The sequence below is a fragment of the Triturus cristatus genome, chromosome 9 (assembly GCF_964204655.1).
Source record: "Triturus cristatus chromosome 9, aTriCri1.1, whole genome shotgun sequence".
Lineage (NCBI taxonomy): Eukaryota > Metazoa > Chordata > Amphibia > Caudata > Salamandridae > Triturus > Triturus cristatus.
The window spans coordinates 152,026,043-152,044,695 of NC_140592.1; the positions used below are offsets into that span (position 1 = coordinate 152,026,043).

The 18,653-nt window shown below is 46.1% G+C and overlaps 1 protein-coding gene across 2 annotated transcripts in view; it reads left to right on the top strand.

The window, feature by feature from the left end:
- The window catches only part of CACNA1D (calcium voltage-gated channel subunit alpha1 D), a 1,031,608-nt gene that overhangs the window by 579,347 nt on the left and 433,608 nt on the right, over positions 1 to 18,653 (top strand). For both annotated transcript variants that reach the window (XM_085624624.1, XM_085624625.1), the window contains exon 29: positions 17,560 to 17,670. In XM_085624624.1, coding sequence (XP_085480750.1) covers positions 17,560 to 17,670 — 111 coding nt within the window. The remainder of the gene's footprint in view (positions 1 to 17,559; positions 17,671 to 18,653) is intronic.

Consider the following 18,653-nt stretch of genomic DNA (forward strand, 5'->3'; position numbering starts at 1 on the left):
TCCAACCCTGACTTTCCCATAGGATTGTACGGAGCTTGCGGCTGTGTTCTCACACTTCACGTGTCCCCCGTGGGTCCCCTGTGTCACTACCTTGGGTGGTTCCTTGGGTTCCCAGCAATTCTACGTGCTCTAGGCACTGTGTCTAGTCAAGTTGTGGTTCTTATACCACTTTCTTAATATATGGTTTGGTCTCCCCCTGGGGCCCATTGTATATTGTGCTATTTACTGTTGTTCTAGTGCTTTAGTATTGTGTATCTTGTTCTCCAATCTCATAAAGAGGTTAGTAGAGAGTGTTTAGAAATAAATACATATATTTTATATATACCTTGTGTGGTTCTCCTTTCATTTGGTCATTCAGGAGGTTATAATCTGGTAAACCAAGCTGCCTTACATTCCGTCGAGACTTAGCCTAAAGGCTGCTCTCCATAGCTACCACTAGGATAGCTTTCAATAAAGGTTGTCTTTAACCTAATCATCAATAAGGGTTGTTTGGACTGGTACAAGGTGCCCACTTTAATTAGTGGACAGCATATACCAGGCCAACTTCTCACAATAGGGCATGTAAGTTTAGAGTCCCCAGTGGACTTAATACACTTAAGTGTGCACTGCTGCGGTGTCTGTTGTAATATTAAAGCCAGGCCTGCCTTGCAGGCTGGTTTTAAAATACAACTGTGTCCACATTCGCCTCTGGAATTAAAAATGCTTCCAGAATTACCTTTTTATTCCATTTAAGTCACCCCTAAATTCTCTCCCTACGTGCCCCATGGGTGTGGTGCATTGTTATAAAAAGAAGAGACAATATAAATTATCTTTTATATCCTCTAGTAAGGAAAAAACAGCCAAAGCTGTTTTTCCCTATTGTAGTGCTGCTAGCCCCATGCGAACATTGGTAGGCTTTATTAAACTTAATAAAGTCTAATGTTTGATTGGAGCTAGCTAGACAAATCATTCAAAGTATCAAAATAATGGTTACAATAAATCCAACAACTTGGATTTATTATAACTATTAAAGGAAAGTCGTTTTAGACCTTACTATCCTGAAGTTATCTTAAGCAGCCCTGTCGCAGCCTCTTCTGATTGGTCATACTTTTACAGCCTAAGCCAAGCTGCAAACTGAGTAGGTGTGAAGAGGCCTGGGGCTGCCACAATACAGCCATTTGGTGGGAGGAGATTTGCTTCCTGGAGAAAACAGCAAGAGGAAGGGGGCTGGGGAGATAAGCTGAACTTCAAAGGCAGGAGAACAGAGGCCACAGGACCCAGCCAAGCCCCCACTTCCTTGATCCCCAGCTGAATGGAAGCTCCCCTAATTAATTAGGAGAGGGGCTGGAAGGGGAGTGTAGTCAGATGGTAGCCACACCTCTGAATTGGGTTACACAGACACACACACAACAAAGAGAGAATTTCTCTATTTTGATTTGTGAAAGAACAGTGCATTCTGGGTCAAAAATATGCCACACTTCGCAGGAGGTGGTCATAGCAGAGGAAAGTAGCTTTACTCCTATTGGTTGAGGTGTCCCCCCCTTCCTGCCAGCCCAGAGTTGATGGTAAATATGGGAGAGCTGCAGGAGCTCCTCAGATCACTGCCTGGAACATCAGAAGAAGAAGGACTGTCCTGCTGGACATTTGAACTGTGCCACAGAAGGCTTGCACTCACAAGGCTGCACATAAAAAAGGACTGTGCCTGACTCAAAATAAAAGGAGTAGACTCCCTGATCAGCAACAGGTACAACAGAGCTGGATGCAGTGACCTTCCAAGCCAAAGAGAGGATCACCCCTGATGACTAGTCGCAACTGGATTTTTCCTGGACTGTGCAGGTGCATTATGGGATATTGATTTCTAGCCCCCGACAGGCAATCCAGAGTCTATGAGCCCTTTGCTGGAGCTGCTGGACCCTTATTTTTCCAAAAGAACCAGCAAGATCTCAAAGTTTGGAAACTTTCTGCACAGTTTTACAGAAAAGCTCCAGGATGAGACCGGCTCGACGTCGAGAGTCAAGGTGCCATAGTCAACTCGCGAATCGGCCGACCATGCTGGCTTGTCCCGCTGAAAGGTCCTGAGCAACTAACCATCGCCATTGAGGACAAAGATTTCCAGAGGCTCAATGAGGCATCGCCCCCCAGCAGGCCGCTGTCGTCGACTCAAACTGCGGATCCGAGGAACCCTAGGACTCAGCGTCAAGAGTAAAGCTCCAAGAAAAAGACTAAGGGCCTGATTTAGATCTCGGCAGGCGGGTTACTCCATCACAATGGTGAAAGACACCATGTCTGCCAAATTATAATTCCCATAGTATATAATGGGATTTATAGTTTGTTGACGAGATATCCGTCACCGTTCTGACGGAGGAATGCATCTGCTGAGATGTAAATTAGGCCCTAAGTCCGAAGGTTAACTTTTGACCGAGATCTAGGGCTCTGTTTATCTGACCCGTGGCCTAAAACCTTGACTTCGTCCCGGTCCAGTGGGACCAGATAGTTGCTAGTGGCCTTTTAAGCTTTTTGGCACTAGAATGAATAATTATGTATTTAATCTTTAAGAAGTCATACCTCACGTTCCCTACATTAGATTTTTGTCATTTTGGTGTCGTTGTGAAGATAAAAATATTTCCTATTTTTATAAATTAAGGGTTGGATTTTTATTGTGTTGTGTCTTTTACTTATTCACTGTTTTGGTGGCATTAAATGCTTTATACACACCTGGCTCCTAAGTTAAGCCTGACTGCTCCTTTGCTAAGCTATCAAGGGTTGAGCAAGGACTAATTTACTGAGACTTGACTGGACCTATCAGTGATTGTGGTATAATTACTAGCTGAAGTTGCATAACCCTTCCTACTAATCACCCCCTCTCCTACAGTTATTGAGACTATCCCCAACAAAACAAAAGCATTCTTAACCATGACAGATGAAAGGGCTTGTGGATTCTGAGCCCCGGGTAGCCAGACATCAGTAAATAGGAGCATCTCGGATTGATAGAAAACTTCCTTTTTTGTCAGATCGATTTTTATGGTAAAGTCAACATCTTAGAAGCATGTATTCACTTTTAAAAAGTATGGTAATACTAGTATTTTGTAATGGAATGGGCTACCATGTTGCAGATACGTATACGATCACTCCCATCAGGCCAGCAACGCTACTAATTGTTGGATATGTGGCCGACTCCCTCCCTATCAGAAATACAAGGGAGTACTGCCTCTCTTTCCGTATCCATTCACACACAATGGTTCCTGTGGCGCATGGTTTAGTTTGATTAATTCTTTAGATTCAAATACTGTAGTTTACCAGAGCAACTGGGTATGGGGAAACCTGAACTTAGTTTTGCTTAAAGCCTGCTACCCTAACAAGGAGGGACTTCCCAAAAGGACAGGAACTGACCTAGAAAATGAAGTATATGGATTAGGTAATTTTACACTTAACCTCATGATTCTGAATGTTGAATCTGAAACTGCACCAGTCTTGCCTGCTATGTCCGTATTACCAGTCAAAGGTGAATTATGTGTAAGAAAGAATGGTTCAGTACACCTGGGTCATAGTAAATGTACTACTGTGATCGAATTCAGTGATAAAGGCAAGTCTACATTTAGAGCTTCCCGTCATTCCTACTTCATTTGTGGTCATACCGCATATATACGTTTACCTCTAGATTGGGATGGTACCTGTTACATTGCATTCCTTCTGCCACCTGTTTTCCTAGCCCCTCCTGACTACCATAGAAATACCCATCTAGTACACAATAGACCCCAGAGAGATCTCCCGATTGTCGACTACACTGAAACAGCATGGGAACAATACACAGACTTCAATAAAGGTCTCTTTCCCTACATAGGTGTTGTCTCTAATAGTAAACTGATACGTAGATTAACCAGAACCCTTGAAGCAGTAGTGAATGAAACTACCTCTTCCCTAGGCAACTTAACAGAGGAGCAGTCTGCGATGCGGATTGTTGTTCTCCAAAATCGTCTTGTCCTTGACGTCATCCTGGCCGATAGGGGCGGAGCCTGTAGAGTCATCGGATCAAGTTGTTGTGTTTTCATTCCAGAAAACGCGCCATCCGTATACAAAGCCATAACTCGTCTTCACAAGATTGCAAGTCAGATACATCAGAATCCAGGCACCTGGACATGGTCCGGTTGGTTCTGGAGCGTGTTGTCAGCCTGGGGATGGAAAGTTCTATCCTTCCTAGGTATTGGCCTTCTCATAGTATTCAGTTGCTGTCTGTGTCTACAATGTGGACCAGCGATTTGCGGCCTGTGTGCCACATCATGTATTCCACGTTCAAGTTCTCGTTCAAAATCCCGGAAGAAGAAAGAAGAGCAAATGATGTTACATGAACAGATTGATGGATTCCTGAGGATCAATATCTCATGAAGGGTCCGTAGGGGACAAGGAGGGAATGAGGAAATATGAATTTTTATGATCGATTGTGTCCCCTATCTTAGACCCCAACGGCTCCATGTACATGCTACAAGTACATGTATGTTCCCTCCACTTCAAGCTATGAAGACGCAAATACATATGTGTCCAACGTCAACATGTCCTCTTTCAGATCCGCCATGAATGGGTCGAATATTCCGTTCCTAAGTATGCCTTGCCACCGTCTTTATATGGTATACTTTTCACGTTTTTCAGCTCTGGCAAGGTAGGCCCTGAATTCTGCCATCGAGCTTTTCCTGCCTTCTGCCTCTGAATGCTCCAGCCTGGACCTGTATCTGTATCCATGACCTTTGTCTTACTTCCTGCGCGGCTAACGGTGCCTGGCCCGGCCTGTTGCCTGCCAAAGACTGTATTCAGCCTTCAAGTTATCTGCTCCGCTCCTCGAGAAATGCATTCCTGTCTAGTAGTTTAGGTAAACATCCTTCCAGCTACAGAGCAAAGGGCCCGGCCTTACTGTCCCCGTGCAAGTAATTCATGGTTTCTGTTGCCATGGTAGGCCCATGCCCCCTCGCATCTCATGTAGACACGTAGACGCTTATACACGCACTAGCAGTCAGTATAGGATAGCCTCTGCCTGAGAGACCTTTCCTTCCAGATAATACAGTTCCTTAAACACAAGATATTAGATACGATTTGGGATTAGGTTGTTCTGACATCCCAGACTTCTGTCTCCTCATGTAGGGCTAAATGTCAAGTCCCCTTCACCCTCCAGTTACACGTCAATCACACGTCATGCTACTGTGCGCGCATCTCTGCCAAGTATTTCTGCTGATTTTGCAGGATTCTCTTATGGATCCACCCACTTGTGTCATCATCATAATGACGTTTCTAGTACACGCCTTCATGCACGCCTATTGTAACGCCTTTATTCATTACGTATGTGTATCCTTATCTCTCTTCTCAGCTGTCACGCCTTCTGCATATGTCTTCACTGTAATGCATTTACTATATATATGATAACCTGTCAATAAAGTATTGCTCTATCCCTTCCCGAACCTTAGTGGTGACGGAACCCGATTGCCTGGTTCGAACTAATTCCTTTGTAAGGAATAAACCCATTTTAAAACCTCAAATACCACGGATTCTGCCTCTTATTTTTACTGAGTTATTCTTATTGAATTTTACCACATAAATTAAGTCTAGGTAATTAAATTTACCAGAAACTAAGAAGGAAGATTGCCCTTGCTGTGTGCTCTTGGGCTGACCTGCTGTTTTGCTGATTCAACTGAAGGAGAGAAGAAGGGGACTTTGCTGTGTGCTGTGATTCCCCCCATCCACTTGAAACCAAGACTTTGCTGTGTGCTGTGTCTGTCTAGAGTCTCCAAGGGCCTGAGAAGAGCTGGCCTCCTGTTGGGAACACAGGGACATCAAGATTCCCAGAAACTACCTTTATTTTCAGCTGAGCGCGCGTTGCTGTGCACAGTCGGTGCCTGAGAGTGGTCTATCGGTCGGTGTGCAGTCGGCACATGAGGAAAGGCACCCGTAAAGAGCAACACGCACTGAGGGCCGGTATCTTTTCACCACCGGCCCCCATTTGCCCAGCATGCTGAACAACCTCCCCCTTTGGTTCACACCGCCACGTCTCAAGCCCCAAATAGCCCGAGACCGGGTTCGCGATATCAGGAGATCGCCGCCGTAGCCTTTCACCGCCACTGGCCGAGGTCCGCAGCATCACCGGTGTGCCGCGCTGGGATTGGCTCCAGCTGCCAGGGATTCCCTTCATGTCATCCAGGGGCCGCGCTGGGATTGGTTCCAGCCGCCCGAGAGTCCCGCCGCATCATCGACGTACTGCACCCCCATTGGTCCCGCCCGCTCGAGGCCCGTAGCGTCATCGTGGTGCCTCGTTGCGATTGGGCCAGTCGCAAGGGCTTCCCCATGCTTCTGCGAGGAGCGGAGAACTGCGCCGGAGGCCGGGGAGCGGTGAGAAGACGGAGTCTGCCTCGCCGGAGAACCTCGTGGGATCTCCCGGACTGCCCAGCGCTCATCTCTCAGGTAACTGGCCCCGCTCCTCTAAGGAAGTAAGTGTCTACCCCAGTGCTCACGGAGGGCACTGCCGGTGGACTGTGTGGGGCGCTGGTTGCCTGGCTAAGCGCAACGGCAGCAGAGGGGAGAGGGAGCGCGAGGGGGCAGCAGTGACTGAATTAAAGGTTGGAGTCCCGTTTATCTCACTCAAGCAGCATTGCCATACTCGCTGCAATACCGGGGCACTGAGACTGCCTGGACGGTTTATAATTGAGCCCCCCCCCTTGTTAGGATCACGCTTTTACAGTGACAATTGAACTAAGGAAACAGGAGAAAACTACCAGACGTTGGGGCTACAAGAAATCTGTGTATATGTTGGCCTTGTTTTTGATATTTGGTCTTGCTTAATTGATATATAAAAAGCTATTTTTGATACTTACCGGTGTGGTGTCCCTTTGTGGTGCTTCCCAGAGTTATTGTGGGTGTGGGTGCAAATACTTTACACATTGCCTGGAGGATAAGCCTGTCTGCTCGTGCCAAGCTACCAAGGGGGTGAGCAGGGGTTATCAACAGTGTGTACCCCTTTACCCTGACTAGAAGAGAGGGTCCCTATTTGGTCAAAGGTACCTACCTCTGCCAACTAGAGACCCCCACTTCTGACACTGACTCTAAAGATTTCACTGTCTCCTAGAAACTGAAAGGCAAGCAGTGTCCATTAGAGATTTATGGACACACAGCACAGCTGTGATTGGGTGACCTGCAGTATGATAGACCTACAGGGGTGGCAGGAAGTAGCAAAAGTCAGAAGACAGTGGTTGGAGGAGGAGATTAGTGGAGCAAACTGTGATCATAGTTTCATCTAATTGTCTTGAAAACTAATGAAACATATGTTGTAAAAACTTGAACCTGATTGTTTCATTCAAGCCTTCAATCCCTTAATGTTAAAAGAAACCTTATCTAAACATGAATCTCCACTCATAAAAGTTTATCATGAGGGCCTTTGAGTCACTTTTTTGTGTGCTTGTTAATTACTTAAATTAATACAGAAAAATCATTGTTGGCTCATTCTCAATTATCAAATGCTTTAACATATGACTACGTGACTCAGTTAAGTACTGAGATGATGGCGTTTGAAATGTGGTAAATATACACACAAATTCATGCTAAAGTGATCTACTGTCTGAAACTTTCCTCTTAAAATATTAGGATGAAATGTCCGGGTCTAAACCACAATGCAACTATATTTATTTTAGTACCTCTCTGATCTGCCATGGTTGGTACATGCCACGTAGTGGCCCAGTCAGATAAGCTCAAGTACAATATTTGCTGAACAAGAGTATAAGTATGTGTGACTGAAATATAAAGACCCGGAGGGTGGGAAATAATTGAATATTCACTTTATATGTACAAGGAATCACAGGTGCGAGGTGATTGCACAGTTGAGGGATAGATGTCAGTAAAAACCACCAGTGGGTGGTAGTACCTGGGCAAGTAGGATACACTCAGCGGCAACAGCATCAGAAACCAGTGCTAGAACAACGCAGAAGCAAGAGAGTGAGAACTTTACTAGGACCTCCATTCTGCAGTAAAACACCAAACTGCACATCAAATGTGAACATAATGCCTCCAAAGTAATAGTTTTTTGTCCACAAACAGGACACGTCACTCTTGAAACATCAACCGTATTCAACAGTCAGTTATTGTAGGAAAATCATTCTTTTTGCCCTGATTTCCCCCATTTTTTATCGTTCGACTGATGCTGGTGATTACTGACTCTGAAGGTGCCCTGGGCTCTGCTTGTCAGACCCAGGGCCAGTGCTCTGTCCTCTAAAGATATATGGTCATTGGCATAATTCGGACTGGCAAAGATAACCTACTAATGAGTCCCTAATATATGACAGAGGCCTCTCAGGGGCTGCACCATGTATTGTGCCACCCCTGGGAGACCTTGCAAAATGACACCAAAAGTCTGCTACAGCAGCCTGTGTGAGGTGGTGAATGCACACCTTACTTAGATATAGGTTCACTATATCTACCCATATCACTGCACATATAAACCTATCAGTCACCCCTATGGCAGGCCTTATTAATCCTGAAGGCAGGGTGCTGGGTTTTATGTGAGAGGGTGCCCATGCATGAGCAGAGCCCCTCTGCAGCCTTCGGAACCTTTATTCTGGGGTTGTTTGTAATGCAGCAAAACCATGTACTCTAAAGTGCATTATAACCTCGCGGTAAATGCTAACTGTGGAATGGTTGCAAGGAAACATGTTGTGTTTGGTGTCAAACACCTTGGAATCATACCTCCCCGCCAGTAACTGGTGGGGTGGGGTATGATTCCACCCTAATAGAGGGAGAAATGTGATTTCATAGGTTCACCCGGTACCAGCTTTACAGAACCCTGGCATCACAAAATGGATGCTGCCAGTCACAGCCACGAGCCTGCCCCCATGCTGCTGGACGAAACTCCGGCAGGGGACGGCTGGACAATAGGTTTCTTGTCACAGGGACAGGCTTTAGTGTATTGGGGCTGGGTAGGTGCACTCCAAGAGTGCTTTGATGTCTGCACTAGGGGCACATTTGATGTCCCTGTGCATAGTCCAGCTCAAGCCAGTTACAAGGGCCACCGGCCCCTGCTCTGGCACGAAACTGGACAAAGGACATGGGTTAGCCGCCCCTCTGTCCTGACCCTCCCATAGGTGGGTCCCCAGAGTTTGTCCCACCCCTTCCTTGGGTATAAAGTAGGAACCCCTGGCTATAGGACTTTAGATTTACCTGAACAAAACTCTGCTACAGAATCCCAGAACTTCAACTAGCTACATGACGTTTGATGACTGAAGAATCTCCCTTGGAGTAAAGGAGCTACAAGGAAGGCACCAAAGACGCATCTGTCCGGTTTGCGACTACGCAGCTCCTGAAGGACTCCGAAGACTTTGCAACACAGGAGGTGGGTTTCCAAGCTTCCCCGAGGCCGACCCGTGTTCTCAGCAAACCTGAGATCCAAAGCCCTCGTAGGGACCATGCAACCCGAACCCCTGGACACCGTGCACATTTGCAGCAGCATATGCTTTTTGGCGATCCCTGAGGCTGTGCTTTGGGCTACTTGTATTCCAGACCCCGAGCAGTGTTTCCAACGAAGATTACTGGCCTACACTCTTCAAGTGTCCCGTGGGCTGGTATTTAGTAATTCCTCTCGAGGTCCCTCTGCGATCCCTTGTCCATCAACTTGTGGGTCCCTGAGTAGGGTACTTTAACTTTCAACGGGCTTACCTGGTTGCTCCAGACGTGCCCTGACTCTCCATTGCTTGGGGAGTCCACAGGACCTTGCTGGTCCACACCGAAGCCGTTTTACTCTCACCACGTGGGTTGCCGTTGTCAAGGCTTTTTGGTCTCCAGTCTGGACACCGACCCCCCAGCACTCGACATCCTTTGTTGGACAGCTCGCCTGTGGACTGTGGTTGTCATCGACATCTCCTGGTCCCTATGGCAGTGGAGTCAAGCTTCACCTCTTTGCACCTGAAACACCCGACATTGGTGGGCATTGGTCTACCGTGCCCCTGGTCACCCTGAAGTGACTCAGACTCTGTCCCCTCTGCTTTCAGGTTCTTCACAACTCAGATCCAGGCTTGGATCACACTGGACACTTTTCCTCCTCACGGCAGCAGCACTTTGCAGCAACTCTCCATTGGAAACGACGAAGATTCCCGACATCATTTGACACCTATGCACCCTGCTTCCCTGGGTTAGGTAACACAGGTACTCCGGTGCTCACATGGGTGCTGGCCTTAGAACCTTCTAAATCTCCAAGGGTTTGCTCCAAGTCCTCTCTGAAGTGTCCTTAATCTTTAAAATTCCAACCCTGACTTTCCCATAGGATTGTACGGAGCTTGCGGCTGTGTTCTCACACTTCACGTGTCCCCCGTGGGTCCCCTGTGTCACTACCTTGGGTGGTTCCTTGGGTTCCCAGCAATTCTACGTGCTCTAGGCACTGTGTCTAGTCAAGTTGTGGTTCTTATACCACTTTCTTAATATATGGTTTGGTCTCCCCCTGGGGCCCATTGTATATTGTGCTATTTACTGTTGTTCTAGTGCTTTAGTATTGTGTATCTTGTTCTCCAATCTCATAAAGAGGTTAGTAGAGAGTGTTTAGAAATAAATACATATATTTTATATATACCTTGTGTGGTTCTCTTTTCATTTGGTCATTCAGGAGGTTATAATCTGGTAAACCAAGCTGCCTTACATTCCGTCGAGACTTAGCCTAAAGGCTGCTCTCCATAGCTACCACTAGGATAGCTTTCAATAAAGGTTGTCTTTAACCTAATCATCAATAAGGGTTGTTTGGACTGGTACAAGGTGCCCACTTTAATTAGTGGACAGCATATACCAGGCCAACTTCTCACAATAGGGCATGTAAGTTTAGAGTCCCCAGTGGACTTAATACACTTAAGTGTGCACTGCTGCGGTGTCTGTTGTAATATTAAAGCCAGGCCTGCCTTGCAGGCTGGTTTTAAAATACAACTGTGTCCACATTCGCCTCTGGAATTAAAAATGCTTCCAGAATTACCTTTTTATTCCATTTAAGTCACCCCTAAATTCTCTCCCTACGTGCCCCATGGGTGTGGTGCATTGTTATAAAAAGAAGAGACAATATAAATTATCTTTTATATCCTCTAGTAAGGAAAAACCAGCCAAAGCTGTTTTTCCCTATTGTAGTGCTGCTAGCCCCATGCGAACATTGGTAGGCTTTATTAAACTTAATAAAGTCTAATGTTTGATTGGAGCTAGCTAGACAAATCATTCAAAGTATCAAAATAATGGTTACAATAAATCCAACAACTTGGATTTATTATAACTATTAAAGGAAAGTCGTTTTAGACCTTACTATCCTGAAGTTATCTTAAGCAGCCCTGTCGCAGCCTCTTCTGATTGGTCATACTTTTACAGCCTAAGCCAAGCTGCAAACTGAGTAGGTGTGAAGAGGCCTGGGGCTGCCACAATACAGCCATTTGGTGGGAGGAGATTTGCTTCCTGGAGAAAACAGCAAGAGGAAGGGGGCTGGGGAGATAAGCTGAACTTCAAAGGCAGGAGAACAGAGGCCACAGGACCCAGCCAAGCCCCCACTTCCTTGATCCCCAGCTGAATGGAAGCTCCCCTAATTAATTAGGAGAGGGGCTGGAAGGGGAGTGTAGTCAGATGGTAGCCACACCTCTGAATTGGGTTACACAGACACACACACAACAAAGAGAGAATTTCTCTATTTTGATTTGTGAAAGAACAGTGCATTCTGGGTCAAAAATATGCCACACTTCGCAGGAGGTGGTCATAGCAGAGGAAAGTAGCTTTACTCCTATTGGTTGAGGTGTCCCCCCCTTCCTGCCAGCCCAGAGTTGATGGTAAATATGGGAGAGCTGCAGGAGCTCCTCAGATCACTGCCTGGAACATCAGAAGAAGAAGGACTGTCCTGCTGGACATTTGAACTGTGCCACAGAAGGCTTGCACTCACAAGGCTGCACATAAAAAAGGACTGTGCCTGACTCAAAATAAAAGGAGTAGACTCCCTGATCAGCAACAGGTACAACAGAGCTGGATGCAGTGACCTTCCAAGCCAAAGAGAGGATCACCCCTGATGACTAGTCGCAACTGGATTTTTCCTGGACTGTGCAGGTGCATTATGGGATATTGATTTCTAGCCCCCGACAGGCAATCCAGAGTCTATGAGCCCTTTGCTGGAGCTGCTGGACCCTTATTTTTCCAAAAGAACCAGCAAGATCTCAAAGTTTGGAAACTTTCTGCACAGTTTTACAGAAAAGCTCCAGGATGAGACCGGCTCGACGTCGAGAGTCAAGGTGCCATAGTCAACTCGCGAATCGGCCGACCATGCTGGCTTGTCCCGCTGAAAGGTCCTGAGCAACTAACCATCGCCATTGAGGACAAAGATTTCCAGAGGCTCAATGAGGCATCGCCCCCCAGCAGGCCGCTGTCGTCGACTCAAACTGCGGATCCGAGGAACCCTAGGACTCAGCGTCAAGAGTAAAGCTCCAAGAAAAAGACTAAGGGCCTGATTTAGATCTCGGCAGGCGGGTTACTCCATCACAATGGTGAAAGACACCATGTCTGCCAAATTATAATTCCCATAGTATATAATGGGATTTATAGTTTGTTGACGAGATATCCGTCACCGTTCTGACGGAGGAATGCATCTGCTGAGATGTAAATTAGGCCCTAAGTCCGAAGGTTAACTTTTGACCGAGATCTAGGGCTCTGTTTATCTGACCCGTGGCCTAAAACCTTGACTTCGTCCCGGTCCAGTGGGACCAGATAGTTGCTAGTGGCCTTTTAAGCTTTTTGGCACTAGAATGCATAATTATGTATTTAATCTTTAAGAAGTCATACCTCACGTTCCCTACATTAGATTTTTGTCATTTTGGTGTCGTTGTGAAGATAAAAATATTTCCTATTTTTATAAATTAAGGGTTGGATTTTTATTGTGTTGTGTCTTTTACTTATTCACTGTTTTGGTGGCATTAAATGCTTTATACACACCTGGCTCCTAAGTTAAGCCTGACTGCTCCTTTGCTAAGCTATCAAGGGTTGAGCAAGAACTAATTTACTGAGACTTGACTGGACCTATCAGTGATTGTGGTATAATTACTAGCTGAAGTTGCATAACCCTTCCTACTAATCACCCCCTCTCCTACAGTTATTGAGACTATCCCCAACAAAACAAAAGCATTCTTAACCATGACAGATGAAAGGGCTTGTGGATTCTGAGCCCCGGGTAGCCAGACATCAGTAAATAGGAGCATCTCGGATTGATAGAAAACTTCCTTTTTTGTCAGATCGATTTTTATGGTAAAGTCAACATCTTAGAAGCATGTATTCACTTTTAAAAAGTATGGTAATACTAGTATTTTGTAATGGAATGGGCTACCATGTTGCAGATACGTACTTCTAATAGCAGATTTCTCACCTATTGAATATCCCCCAGGGACCAGACTGGGCCCAGAATTTTTCATAGAAATTGCTCCCATCAACCGGCAGATGGTGCCATCAGTCTCTTCAGCGACCTTGCATTGCCTCTGGAAGTAACAGTGCTGAGCCACATATAGGTGCTGCCCCACATGCTGACATCAGTGCTTTCTTTCCACACCCTTTGTCGCTGATCCAGAGATATTCTCCCTACTTTGTTGGATTTTTGCTGATGACAAATTCTCCTTTTCTGTTGGACCGTTCCTGCTGGTGGCCCTGGTCCTGCCCAAGTCACCATCTTTGGGCAAGTCAAAGATGAAGTCCATGGACAAACTGCAAAAAGTCCAAGTGGTAGTCAGATCTATATTGCTCCTCCCATGACAGGGACACACTTCACAGTTGACTCAGCAAGGATCCAACTCCGATGCCATTCTCTGACTTTGTGCCTATTTCAAGGCTGGTCCCCAGCATACCCTTAGATTTCTGGGCCATTGCCAGCCTCCACAGCACATAGAGACCTTCAAGGAGGCCATGTTGCAGCTGTTCAGGATGGCTTCAACTTCCTCTTGAGTGCCTTTGTGCCCCACAGAGCCACAGGAGCCCCCAGGTGGACTTCAGCTGACAGGTTCTGCCCTCGTGCCGACTGACCTCATGGTACCTTCGCCCTGTTCTAGGCACTGGCCCAAAATTCTACTCCAGCGCCAGAGGCCTCTTCAGGGCTCACCGTCCAGCTGTTGATCCCAGTTGCAGAAGCACTAGCACCGGAACTCATCCAGGCACCAATCTTGGATGTGGAACCGAGTTCAACCAGTTTCTGTCCCCTTTTCCTTTCATTGGTGATAATGATTCCTTTGGATAGAGAATCGTACTTTACATGACAACTTCTGGTTAGCAGTATACATTTTTTTGACAGATTGTATCTGTGATGGCCAGTTTATTACCATTAACAAAAATATCCTGTTTAATCTTGTTATACTTAAGTGATGTCAGTTGAAAAGCCACGTCAAGTTGGAAACAATCAATAAATATGTATGTGTAATGATGTATGTGTTGCTACTATTCTCAGTTTAATTTTGTTCAGTAAGAAAGGGGGCGTTGATGGGAGAAGATGAGTACTGGGGAATTCCACCCTGCAAGTCCCCCTATGCCAAGGCATGGTCTCCACTGGCCATGCAGATTACGACCTTAACCCTACACAATTCGATTAGGGCGGTAAATGGTCGTAAGCCCTCAGATATTCCCTCGAAGTGCACCTATAATAAAAAAGATCACGAATCCCATTTGGACTATGTTATGGTAGAGTCTCGATTGTGGCCAAAGATAGTGGACCTGGAGGTACTGAATAGAATGGATAGTGACCACAACGCCCTAATGTTGAAGATGGAATCTCCCTTTATTTTAAAAAGCTATAATGAAATGACCAAGGATCCTGGCCTCGTCATCACTAACAATAGGCGGCGGGTTAAGTGGGGGAATTTGCTCGAGAAGAGGGATGCACTCCCCAGCCTATATAAAGTAATTCTTCCCCTTTTTATAAAGGCAAGTGATATTTGGGCACAAGCCCCGAGCCTAGGTGCACCAGTGAACCTGCTTTCGGTCCACCAGGAATTGGTGGACAGTCTAGCAGGTATCTTTAACCCGATTGCTCTTCCAAATAAGACTAGGGTGCCTTCTTCTTCTTGGTACAACGGCACCTGCAGGAGGATTAAAACGGAATTGTTAAGTGCCATAAAAGATGGCACAGACAGGACGAAAATATGCTCACTTAGGACATTGTATAAAGAAGCAATGAAACAGGCCAAGATAGATTGGGACTGGGAGAGATGGCAGAACCTAGCCTCAGCGCTTGATAATAAGGAAATACGGAGATTCTGGGCCATCGTGAACACAGGGTCCGATGAACCCCGCAATGCGATTGAAGCTAATATAGATGCGGGGGTGTGGGAACTACATTTTAAAACCCTATATGCAGCAACTACTGACTTAGATTTTATGCCATTGCACACATCTAAACCCGGGGAGGTGGAGGCACTGGAATTTACCCCTGAGGATGTTTTTATTGCCTTAGGGAAATTGGCGATGGGTAAAGCACCAGGTATAGATAAACTCCCTGGCGACTTGTGTAAAGATCAACCGAAGATTTGGGCGCCATATTTTTGTGCCTTATTTAACTCTATTTTGCGTGGTATGGAGGTGCCGGGTACTTGGCTGGGAGCAGAGATTATACCAATTTACAAAAAGGGCTCCCCTCTGCTCCCAGTCAATTACAGGCCTATCAGCCTCATTGACGTCCCTCAAAAAATCTTCTCACGACTCATTTTAGATCGTTTGCAGGAGTGGATCAATGAGAATGAAATCCTTTCCCCATATCAGGCTGGCTTCAGGAGGAACACATCCACCATGGATCAGATCTTCCGTTTAGTTATGCTGTATTGGAAGATGGTATTAATAGAGGGTGGCAGCCTCTACATGGTGTTTGTAGACCTTCGATCCGCCTTTGATACTGTTCTCAGGGGGAAACTTTGGGCCGTGCTTCGGGACTTGGGAGTTCCGCAAGCACTGCTGGAGGTTTTAGTAAGGTTACATGCTCAGAATTTTGCACAGGTTAGGTGTGCGAGAGGAGGAATACTGTCTGCTAGGTTTCCGGTAAATAGGGGGGTCAGGCAAGGGTGCGTCCTGGCCCCAACCCTGTTTTGCTTGTATGTGAATGCAATGATCACACACTTGGATGCAGTGCCAAACAATGATGCACCTAGATTGGCAGGTAGGAAAGTCTCGGCAATAATGTTTGCCGATGATACTCTCCTACTCTCCAAGTCCCCTATGGGGATACAACGTATATTGAATGGTTTTAATGATTTTTGTTGTGCCCATGGATTACAGATTAACGTAGACAAGACTAAATTTATGATATTTAATCCCCCTTCACACACTCGATCAGCACCAATATTGGAATCGGTCAGACTGCAGAGGGTTCAGACATTCCAATACCTAGGCGTTACGCTAAGTGAAAACCTCTCATGGGGCCCTCATCATGCCAAGTCCCAACTTAAATTGTCTCAAATTGTGGGGGGTATTCTTAAGATGACAAATGCCTCAACATATAGGCCTATAAGTCCTGCGCTTGAAATATACAAAGCTAGGGCGAGGGCAGCGGCATTGTATGGGGGGGAACTTTGGGGGCGTGCTTCCAGGCCTGAAATCTCCAAAGTGGAGAACAGATTTCTGCGGCAGCTGCTGCTGCTTCCCCAAAGTACACCCCTTCTACCGCTAAGGCTCGACTTGGGTTTATTCCCCATCCAGGAGGAATTATCTATTAAACCCCTTAGGTTTTGGAGGAGGTTATGGATAACCCCCGAACTTTCGCAGTATAGAAATGAATTGCAAGAAGTATTGAGCTCAAGCAAGGCAGCGAACATACCATGGCTCACCTTTGTTAAACAAGAACTATTGACAATGGGTCTCTCAGCCCTGTGGCATAATCCAGCTAAGGCCTGTAGGGAGATCTCAGGGAAATCACTAACGGAGTGCTATAGGTCACGCTGCAGCAGTATATGGCTGCACGACTCTCGAAATGGCACTATGGTAAAATCATTTTTAGAAATTAAATCTGCATTTGCCTTTGAAGAATTTTTGAATGTTATTCACCCTGTTGCGGCCAGGAAGCTGTATATACAATGGAGGTTTGGTTCACTCCCAATAGGGTGTCTCACAAGCAAAATGGTCATCTTCTAGGGTCACCCAATGCCCAGGCTGTGGAGCTGAAAAGGAGAATGAATGCCATATTTTATTCTTTTGCCCTGCTTATAGTAGAGCTCGGAAGTTCTGTATTGTACCAATCTGTAAAAACTTGGGCTTCCAGAAGTGTTCAGCTGCATTAAGAATTTTTAAATCTGATACTGCAGGATATATTGTGTTTGCCTTATCGAAGTTTCTGCTCGCTATGTGGTCTAAAAGGAGTTTCCTAATAGCGAATAGTGGCTAGTGCCTGTGGCTTTTGTATTGGATTTTGAATCTGTATCCATAGTTTTAATGTTTTATTATCTTATTGTAATGACGGTTTTACTTGTATCTTTTATGGCTGAAATATTGCCGAAATAAAGATTAATGAAATGATATAGTTTTAATAAACTAATGTCCTCGCTATAACTGCTGCTCAATTTTCTTTTCCTAACACAGTAATGTGATTTTTACTTGCAGCACTATGGACAATCCAAGATTTTTAACGATGTGATGGATGTTTTGAACATGGTCTTCACTGGTGTGTTTACTGTGGAGATGGTTTTAAAACTGATAGCTTTCAAACCCAAGGTACATTTGAAGACAATTGTTCATACTATTTGCAATGTTCTTTGGCAAAGTTAACTGAAATATTACCATGTAGACTGGCATTGTGAATGGAATATAAGTTGATCTGTACAATGTTTAGTCTTGTAAATAATACAAAAAGAGAAGGATCTTTGAATACATGTGCAGTGTCTTGGTCATCTACATTGAATTGTAAGTGCGCTACTCACCCGTGAGGGTCTCAAGGCGCTGGGTGGGGGGGGTTTAGCAGCTCCGTTCAGTCGAAGAGCCAGGTCTTGAATGTCTTCCTGAAGATATTCAGGGAGGGGGCACATCTGATGTCGGTTGGGAGCTAGTTCCAGGTCTTGGACGCCATGTAGGAGAAGGCTCTTCCACCTGTCCTGGCATTGCGGATGCGTGGGGTTTCGGCGAGGTTGGCGGATTGGAGGTTTCTCTTGGGTACGTGGAAGGATATCCTCTCGTTGAGGTATTGGGGCCCGGTGTTGCGGAGGCATTTGTAGGCGTGGGTGAGTATCTTGAAAGTGACTCTCTTCTGTATGGGGAGCCAGTGGAGGTTGCGCAGGTGTTGGGTGATGTGTTCGTGTCGAGGGATGCCAAGGAGGAGTCTGGCTGCGGTGTTCTGTATGGTTTGGAGTTTGTGGAGCAGAGACTTGTTTATCCCGGCATAGAGGGTGTTTCCGTAGTCCAGTCTGCTGGTTATGAGTGCGTGGGTGATGGTCTTCCTTGATTCGGGGGGGATCCATTGAAGGTCTTTCGGAGGATGCAGAGGGTGTTGAAGCAGCTGTAGGCGATGGCGTTGACCTGTCAGGTCATGGAGAGGGAGGAGTTGAGTATGATGTTGAGGTTTCTGGCGTGGCCCGTGGGGGTGGGAGGGCTGCCAAGGGCGGTGGGCCACCAGGTTTTGTCCCATGAGGATGGGGAGGGTCCGAGGACGAAGACCTCTGTCTTTTCCGAGTTGAGCTTCAGGCAGCTGCTGCTCATCCAGG